General features: G+C 53.6%; 2 protein-coding genes across 8 annotated transcripts in view; one reads left to right on the forward strand and one right to left on the reverse strand.

Moving 5' to 3' along the window:
* Positions 1–11,781: 11,781 nt before the first annotated feature.
* Positions 11,782–15,090, reverse strand: CLEC11A (C-type lectin domain containing 11A). The gene is made up of 4 exons (XM_030849922.2): positions 13,725–15,090; positions 13,282–13,471; positions 12,771–12,962; positions 11,782–12,389 (listed from the first exon to the last, which is right to left on the reverse strand). The coding sequence occupies exons 1-4, from the start codon at positions 13,869–13,871 to the stop codon at positions 11,944–11,946; spliced, it is 975 nt and encodes a 324-aa protein (XP_030705782.1). The 5' UTR covers positions 13,872–15,090; the 3' UTR covers positions 11,782–11,943.
* A 2,740-nt stretch (positions 15,091–17,830) lies between these two features.
* The window catches only part of SHANK1 (SH3 and multiple ankyrin repeat domains 1), a 47,131-nt gene continuing 41,621 nt past the window's right edge, over positions 17,831–23,340 (forward strand). For 5 of the 7 annotated variants that reach the window (XR_009560068.1, XR_009560069.1, XM_060289103.1 and 2 more), the window contains exons 1-5: positions 17,831–17,981; positions 20,581–20,878; positions 21,082–21,285; positions 21,775–21,846; positions 23,141–23,249. Coding sequence is in view for 5 of the 7 variants with exons in the window: in XM_060289103.1 (XP_060145086.1) it covers positions 20,621–20,878; positions 21,082–21,285; positions 21,775–21,846; positions 23,141–23,249 (643 nt within the window). In the remaining 2 variants the exon portion in view is untranslated. Of the gene's footprint in view, positions 17,982–20,274; positions 20,879–21,081; positions 21,286–21,774; positions 21,847–23,140; positions 23,250–23,340 lie in introns of those variants that run through there. The other 2 variants (XM_060289104.1, XM_060289106.1) reach the window with 2 other exon arrangements.

Raw genomic sequence — 23,340 nt, forward strand, 5'->3', positions numbered from 1 at the left:
GCATTTCCACAGATAACAGGTGAATGGCTGGGCGTGGCTGTGTGCTAGTAAAACTTTATTAGTGGACACTGAATTTTCAGTTTCATATGATTTTCATGTGTCATGAACATTATTCCTTTGATTTTGTGCTATCATATGAAAATGTAAAAACCATGCTTAGCACATGAGCTGTACAAAAACAGGCAGTGGGCCACGGTTTGCCAACCTCAACCCCGGTCTAGATTTGGTGAGGCAGTGTTTCTTTAAAGGTGACAGGCGAAAACTAAAAACCACTGCTACTGGGTTCTTGAGGCAGCTTTGCAATTACACACAGTGGCCTGCTACTGATTTCTATTTCCAGGGCATTTCCAAGCACGACTTATTCACCCCTGATCCCCCCCACCCCATGCACACCCAGTTGGTTCCCAGGGGCTCAGAGTGCCCTGCAGTGATCTGCAGGATTTTCTTCGAGGCTTCAGACACTCCTGCAGGAGTCCGTGCCTTGCCAGAAGCAATCAAACAGTGCCAGTCATTGGAAGATGCCTCCCTGTTTCGGATCAAGATGTGAGACAGTGTGATTCTTAGAATAGATCAAATGCGATATACCTTTTTGATGTTCTCCTTTATCAAAGCCAGTGCCTTTTTCCAAAGAGAACACCAACACCGCGGGCAGCTGGTAAGATGATAATTGTTCTCACCAGGCTACTCGCTGCCTGAATTTGGGGACTGCTTCTTGTAACGGTGAAATCCTAAATAATATATTCAAGTAGGTGGCTTTGTTTTGCATAACTGATTTCTAGAAGCAAGTATTTCTCCCGCTGCTGTAGATTCTTCAACCTTTTAAAAATCATAGTATCCCATGCAGTGACTGTGACATTCTCACCCAATTCCATCTCAGCACAAATTCAAGTTATTCTCCCCATCCCCACCCTGACACCACGACCACCACCGTGTGTTCTTTGTTTTTGTTTTTGTTTTCCTTGGCCGTGCTGCAGGGCTTATAGGATCTTAGTTCCCTGGCCAGGGGTCGAACCCAGGCCCTCAGCAGTGAAAGCACGGAGTCCTAACCACTGGACCGCCAGGGAATTCCTGAACAAACATTTTTTTCCCACCACGTGTTTTGCTGTTATAAATAGTGCTGCAAATAACATCTTTGGGGATAAATCTTTTTTCCATGTTTAGGATTATTTCTTTGGATTCCCAGAAGTGGTCCCCAAAGAAGAAAAGATCTTGGCTTTTTTTTTCCAGAAGGATGTGAGGATGTACAACAGGGCAGACCTCACCCACCACCTCTGGGTCTTCTAGTTTAAACATTTCCCCTGGTTATTGACTTACTGGAATTTTTTGATTTCTTGTGTGACGCGCTATCTTCTTGAAATGGTTGGTTACTCACTATATTTCCTGTTTTGGGAACTGTCTTTTCATGTGTTTTGCCCACTTGCCTTCAGGAATCCAACTGTTGTGTTCCCTCTTCTGTCACTTTATATGATAAGATTATTAACATTATTTCTGTCACATAAGGTACAATTTTTTTCAAGTCTATTTCTTCTCTTTTAATTTTAGTGTGAGTTGTTTTTTATACACAGAGGTTTTAAATTTAAGGTTGTCAAATCTGTATCTTTCATACGAGACAAAAAGGAAAAAAAATCTACTTTAAGTATTTTTAAAATGAAGGCATTGTTTGCATACAGTGCAATCCACACTTTTAGATGCAGTTCTAGGGTTTTCACAAATGCATACATTGTGTAACCACCACTCCAACCAAGACACAGAATAGTTCCATCGCCCCCAAAATCCCTTGCACCCTTTTTATACTTTAAGTATTTTAAAATCCAAGAAAGCTGAAAGGATTGACATGATGAATAGGCAATTCTTTTCTCCTAACCATTCTATGCTTTTAAATATTGAACCCAAATATTGAAGGTCTCTAGCAGATGGTGTAACAACTATTGCTCTTATTGACACCATCACACAGGCCAACATAAGCATAATGGGAATACCAGAGGAGAAGAGAGAGAGAGGAATAGAAAAATGTTTTCCAAATAAATAATGGCTGAAAACCTCCCAAATTTATTACACCAACCTACATATCTAGGAGACTCAATGAACTCAAATAGGATCAATGTGAAGAGACCCACAATCAGATACATACTAGTAAAAACGCTGAAACAAAGAAAAGGAGAAAATCTTAAAAGCAGAAAGAGAAAAATGACTTTACACATACAAAGAAACCCAATAAAATTAATAGCTGATTTTTCAACAGAAATGTTGGAGGCCAGAGGCAGTGGTGTAACATATTCAAAGTGCTCAAAGAATAAAACTATCAACCAGGGATCCTATACCCAGCAAAGCTATCTCTCAAAAGTGAAGGCAAGGGCTTCCCTGGTGGCGCAGTGGTTGGGAGTCCGCCTGCCGATGCAGGGGACACGGGTTCGTGCCGCGGTCCGGGAGGATCCCACATGCCGCGGAGCGGCTGGGCCCGTGAGCCATGGCCGCTGAGCCTGCGCGTCCGGAGCCTGTGCTCCGCAACGGGAGACACCACAGCAGTGAGAGGCCCGCGTACTGGAAAAAAAAAAAGTGAAGGCAAAATAAAGACATTCCCAGATAAAACTGAGAGAATTTCTTGCTAGTAAACCAGCCTTATAAGAAATATTAAAGGAAGTTCTTCAGGCTGAAAGCAAAGTGATTCCGGGTGGTAATGTGAACACACAGGAAAAAACTAGTAAAGGTAATTATGTAATTATAAAGATAGTGTAAAGGCATAGTTTTTTCTCCTGTATCCTCTCAACTGACTTAAAAACAATTGTATAAAATAATATGCATATAAAGTATTGTTGGGCCTATAACATATAGAAATGTAATATATTTGCCTATAACAACCAAAGGAGGTAAGTGGGAGGAAAGCTATATTGGGCTAAGGAAATGACTACAGATGGTAAAATATTAATTATAACAATGTATAGTTGGGTTTGTAACATTAATATGTATAAAAATAATTCCACAGAAAGAGAAAAAAAGGGAATAGAGCTATATAGGAGTAACAATTCTATGTCTCACTGAAATTAAGCTAGTATAAATCTGATCCTGATTCTGATCGATTAAAATGTATATGGTAAACCCCAAAGCAAGAACTAAAAAAAAAAAAAGAAGAATACATAAAGAATCCTTACAACTCAATAACAAACAGAGGGAGAAAACGCAAGAGGGAGGAGATATGGGGATATATGTGTATGTATAGCTGATTCACTTTGTTATAAAGCAGAAATTAATATACCATTGTAAAGCAATTATACTCCAATAAAGATGTTAAAAAAATAACAAATAGACAAATAGTCCAATTTATTTTAAAGATTTATTTAGTTAGTTAGTTTTGGCTGCACCAGGTCTTAGTTACAGCATGTGGACTCTTAGTTGCAGTAGTTGCAGCATGCATGTGGGATCTAGTTCCTTGACCAGGGATCAAACCTGGGCCCTCCACACTGGGAGTGCGAAGTCTTACCCACTGGACCACCAGGGAAGTCCCTAGCCAGTCCCAAAAGACCACATATTTATATGATTCCTTTCATATAAATGGAAATGTCCATAATAGGCAAACCTATAGAGGTAGGAAATAGATCAGTGGTTTCTTAGGTCTGGGAGCGGATGGGGAGATAGGGAGGTGATTGCTGAATGGTATAGGGATTGAGATGGTGAAAATCCAATTCACTGTGGTGGTGGTTGTACACATCTCAATATACTAAGAACCACTGAATTGTACACTTTAATTGTGTGAATTGTATGGGATGTGAATCTCAATAAAGCTGTTTAAATAATCCAAGTAGAAATTTGTTTGCAATTGTATTAAATCTATAATTATTTGTGAGGCGTTGACATTAGTATAATACACACTCACCCCAACCAAGAGTGTAGCACGTCTTTGCTTTCACTCAGTTCATTTTGGGGTCCTTTATTAGATTTTAAGTTTTTGCCACAGAATCTTATGTTTTCTTATTTGCCAGTTCCTAGATGGTTTCTAGATTTTGTTGGGATGGTGAATAGTCTCTTTAATTACACTGTATGTTTGTTTATTGTTGGTGAAAAGCAAAGGAATTGATTTTTGTAGATTAATCTCGTAACTGGGGACCTTGTGATATTTCTTATTATTTGTTCTCATAGTTTGTTCATTCCACTGGTTTTACTGGGTATATAATTATATCATGTTCAAATAATGACAGCTTTCTCTATTCCCTTTTAGTCTTTACACCTTTCTTTTTCTATTTGACTATAACTTCGCATACTTCAGTAACTATTGGTTTACTCAAGTTCTCTATTTTTGTGTAATTTTTAGCATTTTATATTTTTCTGGTAATTTAAGCGTTTCATCTAGATTTTAAATGTTAGCCCATTGTTAGTCATAATCACGATGTTGTTCTTTTTTATATCTCTGCCTCGGTCAATATCATTTACTCTTTTACAGTTTGTATTTTATCTGCAGTCAATCTCTTCTTTTCCTATTTGATTTTGCTAAAAGTCGGTTTATCTAAGTAACTTTTTCAAAAATTAAACTAGTTTTCGGTTTTGTTAATCTTCTTTTCTTCCCCCATTCATTTCATTGATTTCTGCCCATATCTTTAAAATCATTTCTTTTGCATTTGTTTGTGTGGTTTTGCTTTATTGCTTATTTTCCCACTGTTTGAGTTAGATGCTTAACCCCTTGCAGAAAAATATATCTGTTGAATAAAATTTTTATCAAACGCTTTTTCTCTATCTATGAAGATTGTCATCTGTCCATTAATCTGTAAAAGTAGTGAATTAATTAATCAATAGATTTTTCTGACGCTAAACAACCTTGCACATCTGGTATAACCTCATCAAATGTCATATTTTTAATATATTGATGGAATCAAATGGTAATATTTTTATTTAGGATTTTTTTGATTCATGTGAGAAGAAATAGCTTTTCCTTATTCATGCTGTTCTTGACGTTTTTGTATTAACACTGTATCACCTTGGGGCAGGGAAGGATTCTTTAAATGATCCCCCAAAAGTACCAAGTGAAAGCAATTGGAAATTTGACTACATTAAAACTAAGAACTTCTAATCAATAGACGACACTATCAAGAAAGTAAAAGAACAAGTCACAGATTTGCAATGCATAACTGACAAAGGATTAGTATGCAGAATATATAAAGACCACCAAAGAGTAAGAAGGAGACACCAGTATAAAATTTTTTCCAAATGTATTTAAATTTTTTCTTCCAGTTTTATTGAGATATAATTGACATACAGCAGTGCATAAGTTTAAGATGTACAGCATAATGACTTGGCTTATATTATGAAATGACTACCTCAATGAACATATCTCATATAGATATAAAATTAAAGAAATAGAAAAAAATTCCCCTGTGATAACTCTTAGGATTTACTCTTTTAACAGCTTTCATATAGATCAATGTTAATTCTATTTATCACGTGTACTTTTAAATAGAGTGGTGGGTTAGTGGGTGGTCTTTTTAATGCCTCAATATTTACATATCTGTTATTTTACACGTATCAGATATTACAAAATTGCCAAAGAGATTGTTTTTAAGGAGGAGCTGGTGTTCCTCTTCCTGTCATCTTTGTCCCCCGACTCCACCCCAGCTGTGGCTTCCTGCCCACAAGGCTGCCGGGAGCTGTCACTGCTCAGGATCAGAAACCAAAGTCCAGTTGTGTTTGGAATCGGTGGAGAGATTCAGAGGGGAACTTTACTTGCCTCCCCAAAGGAATTTCCAGAACCCAAGCTCACACTGCTATCTGGCCTGGCTCACACAAACCACCTGTACTTTGAAAAGAAGCACTTTGCTCCTGGAAATGATGAGGCTGGCATTCTAGGAGGAGGTGGTGGCTTGGGGTTGGAGCAGAGGAGAGGTTGTTCAAATGAATGAATGAAGGGCTCCCCTGGTGGCGCAGTGGTTGAGAGTCCGCCTGCCGATGCAGGGGACACGGGTTCGTGCCGCGGTCCGGGAGGATCCCACATGCCGCGGAGCGGCTGGGCCCGTGAGCCATGGCCGCTGAGCCTGCGCGTCCGGAGCCTGTGCTCCGCAACGGGAGAGGCCACAACAGTGAGAGGCCCGCGTACCGCAAAAAAAAAAAAAAGAAGAATGAATGAAGAACAGAGGGCTAGCACAGGAAAAATCTGAGGAAGCCAGGAAGGAGTCACGTTCATGGAGAACCACTGACAACAGAAAAGTAACTTAAAACAAAATAAGCCGGGGCTTCCCTGGTGGCGCAGTGGTTGAGAGTCCGCCTGCCGATGCAGGGGACACGGGTTCGTGCCCCGGTCCGGGAGGATCCCACATGCCGCGGAGCGGCTGGGCCCGTGAGCCATGGCCGCTGAGCCTGGGCGTCAGGAGCCTGTGCTCCGCAACGGGAGAGGCCCGCGTACCGCAAAAAAAAAAAATAAATAAATAAACCATCCCATGCTTTGCACACTTCTCTCAACTGACCCTAAAATGGAAGGATACATTGACCTCATATATTCCGGTAGAGAACGAGTAACCTGAATCTAATCATCATAAGGAAACATCAGGCAAACTCAAGTGAAGCACTTCTATTTTTTTTAAAGGGAGAGAGTTGTTCTTCCAAATTGTCAATCTCATAAATACAGAAATGTTCCAGATTCAAGGAGACACGACAACTAAAGGCTGGATCCTGGGGATGGGGAAAGTGTTAGGAAGGACAGCATTTGGGTCAATGGACAAAATTGGCAAATCACCAGTAGATTAGACAAGTATTATGTAAATGTTATATTTACTGAGGTTGATTACAGGTGGTTAGGTAAGAGAACATCTCTATTCTTAAGAAATACACGCTGAAGTATTTAAAGGTAAAGGGCGATGATGTGTAGAACTAACCCTTACATGCTTTAGAAAATATATGTATACTGAGAAATGAAAACCAGCTGGAATTAAACCTCTGCCCCACCATCCATCTATGGACACAGATAAAGCCAACCGTAAAGTTAACAGGAAACATCCCCGCCCCCGGGGATATGCTGCAGCTGTAGTGTTCTAATAACTCCCTTTATGGGTGACTAGGGCTATTTTACTCACTGAGAAGCTTAGTTCTCAAAAATCACAGGCTTTTGGAAACTTTCTTATTTGAAATTATATCCATAAGAATTCAACAGGGAATTCCCTGGCGGTCCAGTGGTTAGGACTTGGTGCTTTCACTGCCATGGCCTGGGTTCAATCCCTGGTTGGGGAACTAAGATCCTGCAAGCCAGTGCCACGCGGCAAAAAAATAAATAAATAAAATAAACATCCTACTCTTGCCTGTAAGATGTAAGTCACTTTGACACAGACAAGAAGCCTCCATTTCCAGCCCTGATACAGAGCTTTAGATAGAGTTTCTAGACTCAACATGCCACATTTGTCTTAACTTTGTAGTTTCCAAGGAAACAGGACCCTGAGACCACTTTGCAGTCCAGACCTGATGTTGACTCACTTATACAAATCCCTGCTTTGCTCTCAAGCTATTAAAACACAGCTTCACTTAAATTTCATTCAAATTCCTCTCCTCACCCAAATTCTGTAGCTCGATCCAGCTCCTTTTTGGGGACGTGGTCTCTTTCATTGCAGTGAGTCAATAAACCTGACTTTGGTTTGTCCCTGGTGATTGCGTTAGGATGGAGTGGTGGGTGATGAGTGGATGGATGGATGGTTGAATGGGTAGATAGATAGATAGAGTGAAAATAGAGGAAAACTTCATTTAAAATGAAGTCAGAAAGCCCAGAAGAGAGAGCTCTCATGCATATACCACACACTGCAGCCTGCAGAACCAGAAGGAAGAAGGGAGATAAAAATTATTTTAACAAGGTTTGCTCATATAGAATTCTTTGTACAAAATTCTCTTGGTCTCAACTTCTTATGCATGATGATAAGGATGTTACTTTTTCCCTTCTGGGACAGGAGAGTACATTTTTTCACATGGGAATTTCACTTCCTGGTTTTAAGAAAAGGGAGGAGGATTCCTCCTTGCCCCAGCAAGATCCACTAACCACTGCTTGCAGTCAACAAGAAACCACCACGGGGGCTTCCCTGGAAGTCCAGTGGTTAAGACTCTGTGCTTTCAATGGAGGGGACGTGGGTTCGATCCTGGCAGGGAGACCAAGATCCCACATGCCCTGCGGCAGAGCCAAAAAAAGAAAAGAAAGAAACCACCACAACCTCAAAGTCTTGTTCTTCTCCAATAAACTTTTATTCAAAACAACCCTCCCCAATTTCCTCCTGAAACCTAATAAAAGCTGACCTGCTGTCCACCTCTTCGGACTTGCCTGTGGTTCACCACAGCTTTCTCTGCTCGAACTGTAATTCTTCTGCTATTCCTGAATAAACTCATTTTGCTGGTAAAATAACTTGCCACTTTATTTTTTCAGGTTGACAATAGATTGAGGATGATAAAGCTAAAGCAATGGGGTGAACTGTTAACAGTAAATAAATCTGGGTAAAGGGCATATACAAAATATTATTTTTATTTGTGCAAGTTATTTGTAAGTTTGAAATTATTTCCAAATAAAAAGTTTTGGTTCTTTTAAAAGGGGCTGAATTGGTTTGGACTAGTTTTTAGCAAATCTTTTGCAGGCCAAGGAAGAATTTTTTTTTTAAGTAATTTATTTATTTTATTTTTGGCTGCGTTGGGTCTTTGTTGCTGCACGTGGGCTTTCTCTAGTTGCGGCGAGCGGGGTCTGCTCTTCGTTGAGGTGCATGGGCTTCTCATTGCAATGGCTTCTCTTGTTGCAGAGCACGGGCTCTAGGCGCACAGGCGTCCTGGCGTGCGGGCTTTCAGTAGTTGTGGCTTGCGGGCTCTAGAGCGCAGGCTCAGTAGTTGTGGCACACGGGCTTAATTGTCTGCGGCATGTGGGATCTTCCTGGACCAGGGCTCAAACCTGTGTCCCCTGAGTTGGCAGGCGGACTCTTAACCACTGCGCCACCAGGGAATCCCCCAAAGGGAGAATTTTTATGTTGTGTTTTATATTGTAATTCAGTACATACTCAAGAACTCAAATTATGAGAACTATTTCTTTCCACTTTCTCTTCATTCTGATATTTTCTATGATTTCACTTTTTTAAAAATGGTTATGATACACCCGTGGAAATTCACCCATATTTTGAAACACTCTCGTAGTAAGATCTGAGCACGCATTACACTCTAAGCCTAATGGAATGTTAGACTCCGCCGATTCATGTTTTCTCTCCGTTGACTCGGGACCGGACTACATTTCCCAAAGTACCTCGGGGTGAGACCAGGCGGGTGGGGAGCCAGGGTCTGAGCTCTGATTGGAGACTGGGTGTGGTCCTCCAACTTGCAGGGAAATGTGGGCGATCCTCACGTGGAGGAGAGGGCGGGGCTTGAGAGAGGATCTGCATGAAGCCCACGATGGCTGCTGGGAAATGTTGTTCTGGGCAGGAGGTAGAGGGCCTGCCGCTCAGCCTCCTGGGATTCGTAGTCCTGGCAGGCCGGTGGAGCCCTGGTTCTTTATCTTCCCGCTGGGTTATTTCAGGCTTTGCGCCCTTCCTCCATCACTTCCCTGGGATCCCTTAACTCACCGAGGCCTTCTCCGGTCCGCGGCTCGGAGCTCCCAAACGGCAGGTGCTCCACAGAGAGCCAAAAGAGGTGGCATTGGCAAACGCCCTTGAGAGGCCTGGGAGGGCTTCTTGGAGAAGGCAGCAGGGTTCCCATATGCAGACCGGAATCAGCCCAGAAAGCAGCGTACAGGCGAGCTGATCTGATGCGTTAACACTCCTTGCAAATGCCCTCTACTCCCCACCCCGGACGTCTCTGTGTCCACAACTCTTTCTCCCTGGGCTAGTATGACAGATACTGACCAAACAGTGGCACCTAGAGTGATGGAAGTCTTGATGAGGAAAGCCCCCGACCCAGTGGGAGCCCAGGTGAGTCACCCGACTGAGGCCTGGGGGACGCCAGGGAGGAAGAGAAGCAGTTAGAAATCCAGTTCATCTCAGGGTTCCCAACATGGCCCCACACAGGCATCTTCCTTCATTCAAAGAACTCCCACATGCCAGGGATGCTGGGGACGCAGAGCTGGTCATACCCAGCCCTGCCCCACAAGGGTGCCCAGTCTGGCTGATCAGGGTTAGCTAGGTCATGAGAGGAGTCAGGGGTTCGGGAGCACCAAAGGCAGCACCTTACCCTGCTGTGGGAGCTAGGGGGTAGGCAGGTTGTTCAGGGTGACACATTAGCCAATTCTTGGACTTTTGCATATGCAAAGACAGTGTCTGGAGAGAGCAAGCAGAGGTGAAGGTGAGGTTAAAATAGCCGAGTAAGCAGCAGAGCTGACGTTACAAAGGCCCCTCTGTGTCTGGCACTATTCTAGGAGGCAGATGATATCACCCCTATTATACAGATAGGGACACTGAGGAACAGCAAAGTTATGTCTCCCTCAGGTTGCACAGGTTAAGTGGCTGAGGTAGGATTAGAACCTGGGCCATCTGGCTCCAGAATCTAGGCAGGTAACCATTGAACTGCCCCCAACCACTGACTTCCCAGAATTTCAGGTCTGTGAGGGTGGACCTCTCCCAAGCAATAGCAGACATTCATCAATGTCTGCCTAATCTGCCCTTTGATTTTCTGTAAGACATCCTGCTACCCCACTGCAACCCCGGAAACAAGCTTAGAGGGGGGATGAATTTTGAGCAAAGTCTTCAGTCCCCTGATCGAAGCCTTCCTGACCAGAGGCCACCCCCCTTCTTCTGTACCTCCTATGGGGCCTGTGGGGCTGAGAAATGACTCCTAAAGGGAGTGGGTGGCTTGTGCCCCCCCCTTCTGGAGATGACGGAGTGGCTCATTCCTCCCACTGGAAGATCCAATGGTGACACTTTAGGTGGGTGGTACCATGGCTGATGAAGGGGAAGGGACAGAGATGTAAGGACAGACAGGGTCACACTCCGATTCCTGGGCTCTGTGAGGCTATCAGGGTCCCGACCCTGATGCCAGTATGTGGGGAGACACTGGGTGTTTCCAAAAGAGCTCTTCCTCCAAAGAGTGCTGTCCACAGTGCTGAGCCCAAGATGGGTCTGGGTGTCCTCACTGCCCCAGGGGATTAATGGTGAGGAAGAAAATGTAGTGTGTGGCTTACGCTCCACCATTTCCCAAATGCTCACTTTCCTGGGCTCATGTGAACATCCCAAGAGCCATACAAGGTAGGGCTAATGTGCCCATGTTCAGACGAGGAAACTGAGCCTCAGAGGGAGGGAGGGACTGGCTCATGGCCTCACAGGCAGGGAGTGGAGGACGGATCAATTGGGAGGGAGCCTAAGCTTCCAGGCTAGGTAGGTCCTCATGTTTGTGTCTAAACACATGCTCTGGAGTTGGGGGAAGGGGAAGGGAGTAGTCATGACCATAATGTCATGACTTTACATGACATGATGGTACCATCTGGTGAAACAAGTTTGAGACACACTAAAAAAAATTAAATGAGGGTCTTTCCTGCAGGACTTGTCAGAGCCTTTAGCTCCTTTGTGCCTCCCAGATCTCTTTGATCAGGACCAAGGCCAAGGCCTGGGACGATGACTGACAGGCCCTGGGTCCCAAAGGCCTTGAGTGGGGCACGATGGGGGTGGAGGCGTCAGCAGCGTGTGCACTCGTGTAGTCCAAACATGTGTGTGCAGTAGCGGATGCCCGTGTGTACATATGTACGTGTTGTCCATCACTCTGATCTGGGGATCAAACAATACCTGTAAAAGGGGGATGGGACCTTGCCCTTCCTGCCTTGCCCCGCAGAGAGATAAAGGCCAAAAGTGCCTCCACTGCCTGCTCAAGTCAGATTCCACAAGGCTTTATTGGCGCCGGACCTAGCCTGGTGCCCACCGCTTCCAGGAAAGACAGGCAAGGAAGGGGTCCCGGCCCCGCAGGAGCCCCCCAGGGATCGGCCACAAAGGGCGGATGGTGGGATGGAGTGGAGAGGCGGGGGACCGGGCCCGCTTAAAAGGGGAACTCGCAAACATAGTAGAGGCGCCGCTCGCAGTCATGGTCCCACCAGGAGCCGTCGTCCGAAGCCTGCGCCACGCAGTTCTCGAGCGCGCCGCCGTTAGGCTGGTTGGGGCTGAGCGGGTGCGGCGTGGCGCTGGGCCGGGCGCCGGGCTCGGGGCTGGGGGAGCGGTGCCAGGCGAAGAAGGACACGCGCTGGCCGTTCTCGAAGAGGTAGAGGCCCTCGGCGCGCCGGTCGTGCACACCCAGCCACACGGGCCAGTTGTAGGGGGCAAGCGCCGTGCGCAGATAGCGAGTAAGCACTTCCATCTGCTGACGATCCGCCGGCTGCGCCAGGCTTCCGCCCCGCGCCACGCACCGCGCCTGCGCCGCTGCCTGAGCCTCGAAGTCGCGCGAGAGCAGGAAGCACTTGTGGCCTAGGCGCACCCCCTTCAGGCAGCCTGCGGGCGGGGCGGAGCGGAGGTGGGATTAGTGTCTCAAGGGCGGAGCGGAGGCGGGCTCAGAACCGCCAGGGGCTGGGCGATGGCGTCAGGGCCGCCAGGGGCGGGGCCAGACTGTTGGGGCGGGACTGTAGGGGGCGTGGTGCGGCCAGAGTAGTTTCGGCTCCACAGCACTGTGGGCAGCGTTCCTCCCCACAAGCCCGTCTGCTCCCCGCATTCACCCTCCCCATCAACCAACACACCCCAAATCTGCAAGAACCCCCTCGCCCCTGACACCCAGGGTCCTCACGTCTCCTCAGACTTTTCCGGACCCCTTTTGCCACCAGTCCCCCATCTGACCCGGATCGTCCCTCTTTCCCCGCCCCGCACGGTGCGACTCACCCTCCAAGCGGCCATGCTCGCGTTCGGAGCGGCTCTGCGCCTCCTTCAGGGCTTGCAAGGCGTCGCGGGTGTCACCCGCCACCTCCCGCAGCTGCCGCAGCCCCCGGCTCAGCTCGGCCACGCGGGTGTCCAACGAGTGCAGACGGACGTGCACCTGGTGCAGGCCTGCGTCCAGGCCGGCCAGGCGACCCACTGCGTATGGACAGGGCGCACGCTGGACCGTGACCCTGGGGGCGGAGCCAGGGGACCAGAGGACCTGGGGGGACCGGGACCTAGGGCTTCTGGGGCGGAGTTGGGGTGGGGGTGGGGGTACTCAGGACTCCTGGAAGGTAGGGGCCGGTGGCTCCGGGCTCTTGGGAGGCAAGGCCGGGGATCCGGAGCTCCTGGGGGTATAGGGGCTCCGAGCTGGGCAGTGGGCAACTGAAAGACCCCGGGGCAGTGATAGGACGGTTCGTTTTTGTGAAAATGACCACGGAGGCCTGGGGGCAGGGCGGAGCTAATGATTACTCACGGACATAAGTGAAGGTGTCTTCAGAGGTGGGAGAGGGGTTGGGGCTGAAGTAGGGAGTTGTGGTTGGTTCCTCCTCGCCTTCCTCCCCCTGACCGTCCTTCTCAGTCGCCCAGGCCCCTTTGCCTCCAGGGTTTCCCTCAGGATTTTCGTCCCCCCTCCTAGCAGGCAGTCCCAGGGCTTCCCGTAAATGCTGAGGCAGGGGAGGGATGGTCAGGGCCAGCCTGGCAGCTGCATTCTGACCCCCCAGACACTCCAGCCACCCCTTTCCAGCTGTAAGCTGGCTCTCTGCCCCGAGCCCCTACTCTGAACCCGTCACCCTCATCCTCTGAGCCTAACCCATCCCTCCCGTTGCCCATTTCCCTGACCCTCAAATACGCCCCTCTCAAGCCCACAGTCACCCAGCCGGGTCCCCCCACTAGAGTCCCAGCACTCCCCTAACTCACCTTCAGCATCAGGGCCTCCCTCTCCCGCTCCTCCTCCTGGGGGCTAGCGCATCCCCCCTCCCGCTCCCTCTGGGCTCCCCAAACTCCATGACTGAAGCCCAGGAGCTGGGGTACCACCAGAGCCCCGAGGAGCCAGGCTGCCTGCATCAGGCTGGCCTCGGAGCACCAAAGGCTGCAGAAGGATGTCTCTGAGGAGAGGGATGTTTCTGGGGACTGGAGTGTGTGCAGACCACCAGCCCCCTGGTCCGTTTCTCTCTAGTCCCTCTCCTCCCAACTCCCAGCTCCTGTCTCGTCCGTGGTCCGTTGGTCTCCGCTCCTCTGTGTGTGTCTCTCCCCGCCTCTCCTGGCTCCCCCGAGGCCCTGCCTCTGTGGCCGGAAACCTCCAACGTTCCAAAGCTTGGATCCCGCCTGCCTTGGGTCTCCGCACACACCCTCCTCTTCCCACTTTCCAGAGCTTGCTTCCGTCCTGTCCTGCTCTTTCCTTCTGCCACAGCCAAAGTTCCAGAAGGTCAGGAAGAGGATGGAGCCGGCTCCCCAAGGGATCCTGGGGCACAGCCTCTGCCCAGGAACCTCCTCAGGGAGTTGTCGGGGCTGGGCCCTGCTCCCCTCTCTTCCCCCTGGCCAGCGCTCAGGACAGGGGAGACCTCAAGGTCTTGCTGAGGTTGTTATTATCCTGTGGCCACCGTGGCCCACACACCCTGTGGGAGGAGGCTTTCCCACCATTCGCAAGCTCTAGACCGCCTCCTGTCCCCAGATCTCCCGCCCTGCCCTCCAAGCCCTTGCCCCAGATGCAAATGAGTGTCTGTGCCTGTCTGTGGGGACACATGCGAAGAGCACGCGTGTGGCTGTGTGTGCAGCCCTAGAAGGTGGGGCTGTTGGATCCATCTGCCTTGCTTTCCTGGAAACCTCCTGCAGGCCGGGTCCTGGGTGGGGCGACGCTGGGGATTCCAGCTGTTCACAGCCCAGCAGACAGACCCACAGGGTGATGGGCTGGGGCAGAGGGGCGGGGAGAGTCTGGGTGGGTGGGGTCAGGAAAGCTTTTTCCGGGAGGTGGAGTAGACAGATGCCAGCTGGGTGCACAGAGAGCTCTGAGCATTCAGCAAGGTACCTCATCTCCCGCCTGGACCACTGCAGTCGCCTCTTCCTGCCTCTCCCCCTCCTTCCTCCCAAGCCCCTCCAATCCACACAGCTTGCCGCAGCCAGAGCAATGCTTCCAAACCACCATAAATCAGATCACATCACTCCCCACTCCCCTGCTCCCCCCAGCTTCCCATCATATGTGGGAGGGAAGCCAAGCCCTGTCCTCTGCACAGGCCTGGCCTGCCCAGCAGTGGGGGCTGGGAAGGATGGGTCCTTCGCACCTCCGCAAGCTCATCACCCCCATTCCCCTCGCGCCCTAACTCCCCCCATCCCGCCCCCACCCTCCACAAGCTCCAGCCACACTGGCCTCTTCGCTACTTCCTGAATGTAAGCTCCTTCCCACTTCAGAGCTTTTGCGCTAGCCTTTTCCTCCTTCTAGAAGACTCTTCCCCCAGCTCCTTCTCATCATTGAGGTCTCAGCTCAGGGAGGCCTTCCCCACGTTAGTTTATTCAAACACCTCATTTCATCTTTTCGGTTGAATCAAGACTGGCGTTGCCTTGTTTGTTTGTTTACTTGTTCAGTGTCTGTCTCCCGCCAATGAAGGCAGGCGGCTGTGTGCATTGCTGTATCCCCAGAGGTAGAACAGGGCCAGCTCCGCACGTAGTAGGTACTCAATCATTTGAGAGAGGACGGAAATAGTCTTTCCTGCGGGGTAACAGCTCAGCCAGAAGACCGAACACTGGATGGTTGTGTTTAGGTGGCAACTCGAGTTCCCCGTGGCACTGGGGGTAGGGGTGGCAGTGGGGTAGAGGTGGGGAAGGCAGTGGAAGAGAGGCTGCAGAGGCAAAGGAAGCAGGAGGGCAGGCCGTGCCCACTCTATGCCAGGCCCGTGCGTCATGTAGGGCCTTCCCAGCCTCAGCCCGGCTGGTTGTGCAAGAGAACACGGAGCTCACGGGCCAGGATCGCAGGGCCCACCCTTCAAGGGAGAAAATCGAGGCTCGGAGAGGGGCCGGCTCAGCCTGCTGGAGGTGACCAGCGTGGCGGCAGCTAGCCAAAGCTTCTGGCTCTAAGCAAAAGCAGGGCATCTGCCCTCAACTGCCGGGAGCCCTAGGAGGGGCCTTGGAAGTCAATGCATCCAGCCTTCCATTTTCCGAGAAAGCAGAGGGCAGTGTGACCTTGGGCAGGCTGCCCACCACCTCAGAGCCTGAGCCTGTCTCAGGCGCCCATGAAGGGCCTGGGGAGCCCTCACTGAGAGAGAATACACAGGCCGGAAAGGCCTTGTAGGCCGTGGAAGGGTACACAGCCCCTCTCACAGGTGGTGCCAAGACGGGCAGCTGTTCTCTCCCCAGGCTCAGCTGCTCACCACCTGGGCCGGTGGATGTGCGTCCGGAACCGGGCCTCCTGGGGCTGGGCCAGCACCTGCTCCAGCTCACACCCTGGTACCCGCGAGCCTGCAGCTGGAGGTGCACCCACAGGCTGCTTAGAACTGCCCTCTGCAGGTGCCTGTGCCCTGGCTGGTGGCCCTGGTCGAGCTGGGAGAAGGGTAGGAGCCCGGGCTGCGGCGATGCTCTCACCGCTGCCCTACGGGATCTGCCCCATCTCTGCGGGTGTGTCCCATGCACCAAGGAGCTGAGCTGCTGAGATGCCTGGGGGTATCCGTGTGAGGAAGGAGGACAGGCAGCTGTGGAGTGCCCAGTACTGGACCACAGCAGTCTGAAGACTCTGAGTCAGGCTCCCTGTCTCTGATCCACCACCTCTCTCTGACTGGGTGACCTTGGGCAAGTTACTTAACCTCTCTGGGCCTTGGTTTCACCCTCTGGTAAATGGGGATGGCACAAGTCTGCAGCCCAGAGGACTGGTGTGAGGAGCTGAAGAGTAAATCCAGAACGGAGCCTGGCGCACAGGGAGTGTTCAGGAAATGTCAGCAATAATCCTCACGGAGGGGAGCGAAGGCGCAGGGTCGTGCCTCTGCATGGGCGTGTGCACACCTGCGTGACGGAGGGCCAGGTGGGTGAGTATGATGGAGATGCAAGCACACATCTCCCTCCAGTTCTGTGTTTGTTTCAGGGTTCCGTGTGAGCTGGAGTTCTGAGCAAGCACAGCCGGCTGCGTGCCCGCGTGTGGGGGGTGGGTAGATGCGTGTGCTCTGCCGTGTGCATGCTCCGGCACTCGGGTGTGATATGTACATGATGTAGCTGGGTGTGTTCATGGTAATGTACACCCAGAGCCCTGCATGCCCTGGAGAGAATGTACATGTGGAGATATCTGCAGGGGCAGGGCCAGCTAGCGACTCTCTGCACCTGTGCCTCGGAGGAAGGTGTGTGTGTGTGTGTGTGTGTGTGTGTGTGTGTGTGTGTGTGTGTGTTTGGGGGGATATGACAGGAATCTGTAGCTCTCACCATCCAATTTGGGCGGGGTAGAGTCTAGCAACAAATATTTAATCGCACCCTACTGTGTGTAGAGGTGGTGGGGGCGATCTGGGAAGGGGCGGTCCTGGGGGTGCGAGGAGAGGTACCCTTGGGGGGCGGGTCCCCATCGTCGGGGTACAGGGGCAAGCAGGGGTGGAGTCAGGGTTCGGGGATCCAGGCGGCTGAGAGGAGCGGTGGGGGAGGGGGCGGAGCCGGCGGTGGCGGGGGGATGGGCGAGGTTTGGGGGCGCGGGGAGGGGCGATGTCTCCTCCGCCGGCTCCCGGAGGGAGGGGAGAGGGCGGAGAGAGGGGAAGGAGGGAGAGAGGGAGGGAGAGAGGGAGAGACAGGGTGAGGGAGAGACAGCGAGAGCGAGAGAGCGAGAAGCGAGGCAGAGGAGGCGCGGAGCTGGCGGCGGCGACGGCGGCGGCGGCGGCGGCCGGAGGAAGAGGAGGAGGAAGAGCAGGCGGAGACGCGGCGCCCGGAGCCGGCCGGACCGAGCCGGGGGCGGGCTAGCTAAGAGGGGCGCGGCGGCCGCGGCGGAAGGGGGGGCGCTCTGCGGATGGCCAGGCCCGGCCCGCGGGGGGGGTGAGGTCCTCGGACCCCCGCCCGCCCCCCCGACCCCCGCCCGCCGCCTCCCCGGGCCCGCTCGCCCTCCGGGGCGGTGGGGCATGGCCTGAGGGTCCCCCGTCTCCGGGGGGGTGGGGGGTGGGGGGAGGGGGGAGGGGCCGCGGGCGCCGCCGACCGGGACTCAGCAGCCCCGCCAGGCAGGTAAGGGGGCCGAAAACCGGGGGTCTGGGGGAACGGCGGGCCCGGGGCCGCAGGAGGGGGCGGGGGCGCCCCGGACGTCCTTGGCTGAAAGCCGGGCTCCCGGCCCGGGTGTGCGGTGGGGGGGCGGGGGGTGAGGAGGGGAGCGTGGCCCCGGGCGACGTCAAATTAGGTTACGCCCCGGTCCCCCGTGCCCCGTCCCAGATCGCAGACTTGGTGGGAGGATGCAGCCCCCATCCGCCGCCGGCAGAGCCCCCTGCCCGAACCCGCCTCCCCGCGCTCCTGGGCCAAGGGCTCGGTCGCTGTACCCGCCTCTTGGCCCTGCCCGGCCACTCCCCCACCTCGCCCATCCCGGCCCACCTCGGCCCCTCGACCGCTCCTGCGGCCCCACCCCTCGAGGCCCCTTGCCTGGGTCATCCCGGGGCCCGTCTCCGCCGGCGGGGCTCTGGGCCTTGGCCTCCTCCGCCCCCTTCGACCCCCCGTAGCTCTTGCTTCGCTTTCCAGACTCCTCCAGTCCCCTCCCACCCCTTCACAAGCTCCCCCCCATCCCACCCTGTCCCCTCTTCCTTCTCCACCGGCCGGCGCGCCCCCTCGGCTCCTGCCCCCGAGTCCCGCTCCCGGGTGCCCCCGCCCCTCGCCCCGGACCGGGGCTCTCCCCCACCAGCTTCTCGGCCCGCCCCAGCCCCGGCTCCCTCTCCCCGCCTCTCCCCGCCTCTCTCCGCCTCCATTCATTCTCCCGGGCCGGCTCTCGGCCAAGCCAGCCGCCCCCCGTCCCCCCGCCGCCTCCCAGGGCACCCCCCTCTCCTTCTTCCCCCCCCCCCCGCCGATTCCTCAGCCCCGTCTCAGTACCAGCTGCGTGCCAGCTATTCTTAGCCGCGGAGCGTTTGATTCATGCCGCCCCGGCGGAGTGTGCCCGCTCCCTCCCTCTGGGCCTGAGGGGGAGGGGCCGGGGAGTCGGGGGCCGCCGCACGCGCGGGGGGACCCGGCTAGTTTTGCTTTCAGGCCACTGGCCACCCCATTAGTGCCCGGTTGAGGCTGAGGGTCAGCCAGGGTCAGCGGAGGGGGAGTGGCTGCCAGCCCCAGGTCCGGAGGTGGGATGTGGAGTGGAAGGGTAGGAGGAAGCCGGGGTTTCCGCAAGGGTAAGGCAGGGGCAGCTCTGCGGGGTACCTAGAGGGGGAGGGGGCTTCGAAGCCGTGGCCACGCTTGGGGGAGGGGTCGGCCTGCCCACGGCTAGATACTAGCTCGCCCACAGCTCTTGGAACTCTCCTCCCCGCCACACGTTTTGTCTTCCCTCCCCCAACCCCCTAGCCCATCCCCACTCCCCCAAAGTCAGCAGTACCCACCACTGCTTCCCGTCTCCATGGCAACGTGCAGGAGCCGGGCCTGGTGTGGGGGGGGAGGGACAAGACCAGACATTCTGGTTTCCGGTGCTAGGGTGGGGGGGGTGGAGAAAATGAGAGAAAAGGACCCCATCTGGGACTCACCCTGATAAGACTCCCTCAGGGGCAAAGAATAGTGGGGATCTGGAGAGGATCTCTCACCCCAGTCCCCCAGAGTCTCACCCCCCTTCTTAGTCTCCCTCCCAGCCCCCCAGTCTCCCTCAGAGTGGGGCCACCAGTAGTACCAGGCAATGCCAATCCACCCACCCAGCAGCGCCAGGCCGCAAACACACAGGTCATCTGCAGCCACCGTGCACCGACAGGGTGGCTGTCACCTGGACAGCCCTCCCAGGGCCAGCCTCCCCACCCCCACACACACCCTCTCAAGATGCCCCCAGAAACTGGCACAGGCAACTTCTTGTGGTTCCCTCGGCACACCCCTTGCATGGTACTCTGCCCCGTGACACCCCCATCTCAGCGCCCCTGCCCCCTGGGACACCGGGTCCCCAGCAGCCCTCTGCACACGTTGTCAGCCACACTTCAGCGAAGTCACCAGCTCCACCCTAGGCTCAAGGCACCTCCCTCTCCCCCTTACTACATCTCAGCCTCACCCCAGTTATCCTCTCCCCCTTACTACATCTCAGCCTCACCCCAGTTATCCTCTCCCCATTACTACATCTCAGCCTCACCCCAGTTTTCCAGGAGGAAGATGGGAGGATCTCAGGTGAGGGCCCTGGCTGGGGCCAGGAGGGCAGGATGCCGGTGGGTCGCCCACCTGTCTGTCCTCAGCTAATTTTAGCTGCCTTATCCGTGGCCTGGCAAAGTGGGCCAGTAGCTCCCGCGGTGATTTTGCGGTTTCTGGGACACCACCACGCTGGGTCAGCGGCAAAGTGGGGCGCAGGAGGGGCGGGGGGCTGCGAGCAAGGCCAAGGGCAGGGAAGGAGACGTGCAGGAAGCATGGCAGGGTTGGTGTGTGTGTGTGTCTGCACGAGAGAGGGAGAGGGAGAGAGGGAGAGAGAGAGAGAGAGAGAGAGAGAGAGAGAGAGAGCGCTAGAGCTAGAGCTTGGAGGCTGTAGGAGTGTCTGGGGGGTGTGTCCAGCCTCCTTCCTGCCTCCCTCGGGCAGGGTGGGGCGGCTGCCTTTGACCATTTGTCCACTGAGTGCGCCTGTGGCCTCCAGGGGGTCTGGGTTCCTAGTCTGACAGCCGCCCTTGGCCCCCCGCAGCCGCCTGTGATGCTGCCGTCCCCCGTCGCCCCGTGGCCCCATGATGACCCACAGCCCCGCGTCAAGCGAGGACGAGGAACGCCACAGTGCCAGCGAGTGTCCCGAGGGGGGCTCAGAGTCCGACAGCTCCCCAGACGGGCCCGGGAGAGGCCCCCGGGGGACCCGGGGCCGGGGCAGCGGGGGACCTGGTAGCCTGGCCTCGGTTCGAGGCCTCCAGGGCCGCTCCATGTCTGTCCCAGACGACGCCCACTTCAGCATGATGGTCTTTAGGATTGGCATCCCTGACCTGCACCAGACAGTGAGCCCGCTGGCCGGAGGAGGGGCGGGGCGGGAGAGGGACCCGAGCCCGCACGGGGAGGCCTCTGGTGCTGGGTGTCCTTACACGTGGCCCTCAATTTCCAGACCCCCACGTATTGCCCCCAACACCCACTCTGTCCCTGGAATCACCCACAGCCCCTTCCCACACCACCTCAGGCCCCTTCCTGTTGCCTCCCCCACCAGAAATGCCTGCGCTTCAACCCAGATGCCACCATCTGGACGGCCAAGCAGCAGGTGCTCTGTGCCCTGAGCGAGAGCCTGCAGGATGTCCTCAACTACGGCCTGTTCCAGCCGGCCACGTCGGGCCGCGACGCCAACTTCCTGGAGGAGGAACGGCTGCTGCGGGAGTACCCCCAGTCCTTTGAGAAGGGGGTGCCCTACCTGGAGGTGAGGCCCACAGCCTTCCTGGCCCCTTCACAGATGACAGAAGACACGTCCTGAGACACATCTGCCACCTCCCCGTTTTTTCTCCCAGCCAAGACCTTGGCAAGGGAAAACCCAGTGGGCTCTTCTGGATTCGGGGGGCACCTAAGAATCAGAGCCAGAGAGGCCTGAGTCCAAATTACCGTGCCTTCTGCCTCTGACCGGTGGAGTGACCTTGGGCAAGTCATTTTCCAGCCCCAAGCTTCCCGTTATCAATCAAAGTGGGAAAGGATGCCCAATTACAGTAGGTATTCTAGAACCTTCCCCATGGGGTCCAGACTCCCTAGGGGTTGCAGTCCACATGCCCCTAGTGGCCTAGCACCGCTCTGCCCACCCAGCCAAGGCTCTGGGGCTATTTCCACCCTGACCCAGAGTTGACTCCTGGCTCAGAAGGGGGTCCAGACCCCTGATTTTGAGTCTCTGTCTCTCCCTTTACCCCACCCCTGGCCTCAGTTCCGATACAAGACCCGAGTTTACAAACAGACCAACCTGGATGAGAAGCAGCTGGCCAAGTTGCACACGAAGGTGAGAGAACCCTGCTGGCACTTGCCCTTCCACCTGGAGCTCCCTGCCCAACCATTTTCTCTCCTATCTCTTCCCAACAGCCCTCCAAGCCTTCTCTGCCTCTGCCAGGGTCCCCCACGTAACTTGGGATGCTGTGTCACATTTGGGACAACCCCAGTGCCCCTGCTAACCCTATCATAGCCTTCTTTATCTCCTCTCTTTCCTCCTTGTGCCTCTGCCCAGGCTCACACCATTTCCACCTCGGTCCCGCCTTCTTCATCTTTGGATTCTCCCCTCTCATCTCCTAGGTCCCCTATATCCACTCAGGGCCCTCCTTCCTTGGCCTGTGACTCTGACATCTAGCATCCCGCTGCCTAGGGACTGTTTCATAGACACCCTGCGGTTCCCACAATCCCAGAGCCTAAATCTCTACCAGGTCCAAGGATGCTCTCCTCCCCAGCCACGTTTATCCTCCTGCTTCCTTGCCCTCCAGTCCTCAGACTATATGTCCCCTGCGTCTCCTCTGGTCCCCCAAAAGCCGGGAAGAAGCCAGGGGGCTGCTTTGGTCAGAAGTGAAGTGAAGGATCCTTGACACTTGGGACGAAAGCTCCCAGGCATCTTCTCATCCCCATCGCCACTCCACCGTGCCTTTGTCTCTGTCCTCCCCAAAATATTCCATCCGTCCAGACCTGCACCGTCCACTGCAGGTGCTTCCAGACACATACGGCCCCCTGGGTACTTGCAGTGTGGCAGGTCCGAACGGAGCCTCGCTGTGAGTGTGAAATGCACACTGGATTTGGAAGACTCAGTACCCCCAAAAGTAAAATATCTCATTAATAAATCTCATGTGGATTATCTGTTGACACAGTAATATTGTAGATATAGTAGATTAAAAAGAGATAGGTCAGGGGCTTCCCTGGTGGCGCAGTGGCTGAGAGTCCGCCTGCCGATGCAGGGGACACGGGTTCGTGCCCTGGTCCGGGAGGATCCCACATGCCGCGGAGCGGCTGGGCCCGTGAGCCATGGCCGCTGGGCCTGCGCGTCCGGAGCCTGTGCTCCGCAACGGGAGAGGCCACAACAGTGAGAGGCCCACGTACCGCAGAAAAAAAAAAAAAAAAAAGAGGTCATTAAAGTGAATTTGAATGTAATTGAAAGTTCCCCTTCCTTTTTTTTTTAAAAAAAAAATGGCGGCTACTAGGGACTTTTCAATGACGTGTGTGGCTTCCTGTGTATTTCCACTGGACAGCACTGCTCCAGAGCCCAGCTTTGCTCCCTTCCTTCCTGACCGGCCTGTCTTCTCTTGTCTATGCCTCAGACGGGGTTGAAGAAGTTCCTGGAGTACGTGCAGCTCGGGACATCCGATAAGGTGGCACGGCTGCTGGACAAGGGGCTGGACCCCAATTACCATGACTCGGATTCAGGAGGTAGGGTGGGGGCCGGGCACTTTGGGAGGGCTGGAGAGTTAAGAACGAGGCCTAGGGGTTGCATGTGACCGGCCTTTCCCGTCCGCCCCCA

Source organism: Globicephala melas, chromosome 19 (genome assembly GCF_963455315.2).
Source record: "Globicephala melas chromosome 19, mGloMel1.2, whole genome shotgun sequence".
Lineage (NCBI taxonomy): Eukaryota > Metazoa > Chordata > Mammalia > Artiodactyla > Delphinidae > Globicephala > Globicephala melas.

Coding starts and splice junctions, on each gene's coding strand:
- CLEC11A (XM_030849922.2), bottom strand. CDS start 13,871: ATGCAGGCAGCCTGGCTCCTCGGGGCTCTGGTGGTACCCCAGCTCCTG. Junction 13,472..13,724: donor GGGAGGCCCTGATGCTGAAG/GTGAGTTAGGGG, acceptor CCCCTGCCTCAG/CATTTACGGGAAGCCCTGGG. Junction 12,963..13,281: donor AGACACCTTCACTTATGTCC/GTGAGTAATCAT, acceptor GTCCATACGCAG/TGGGTCGCCTGGCCGGCCTG.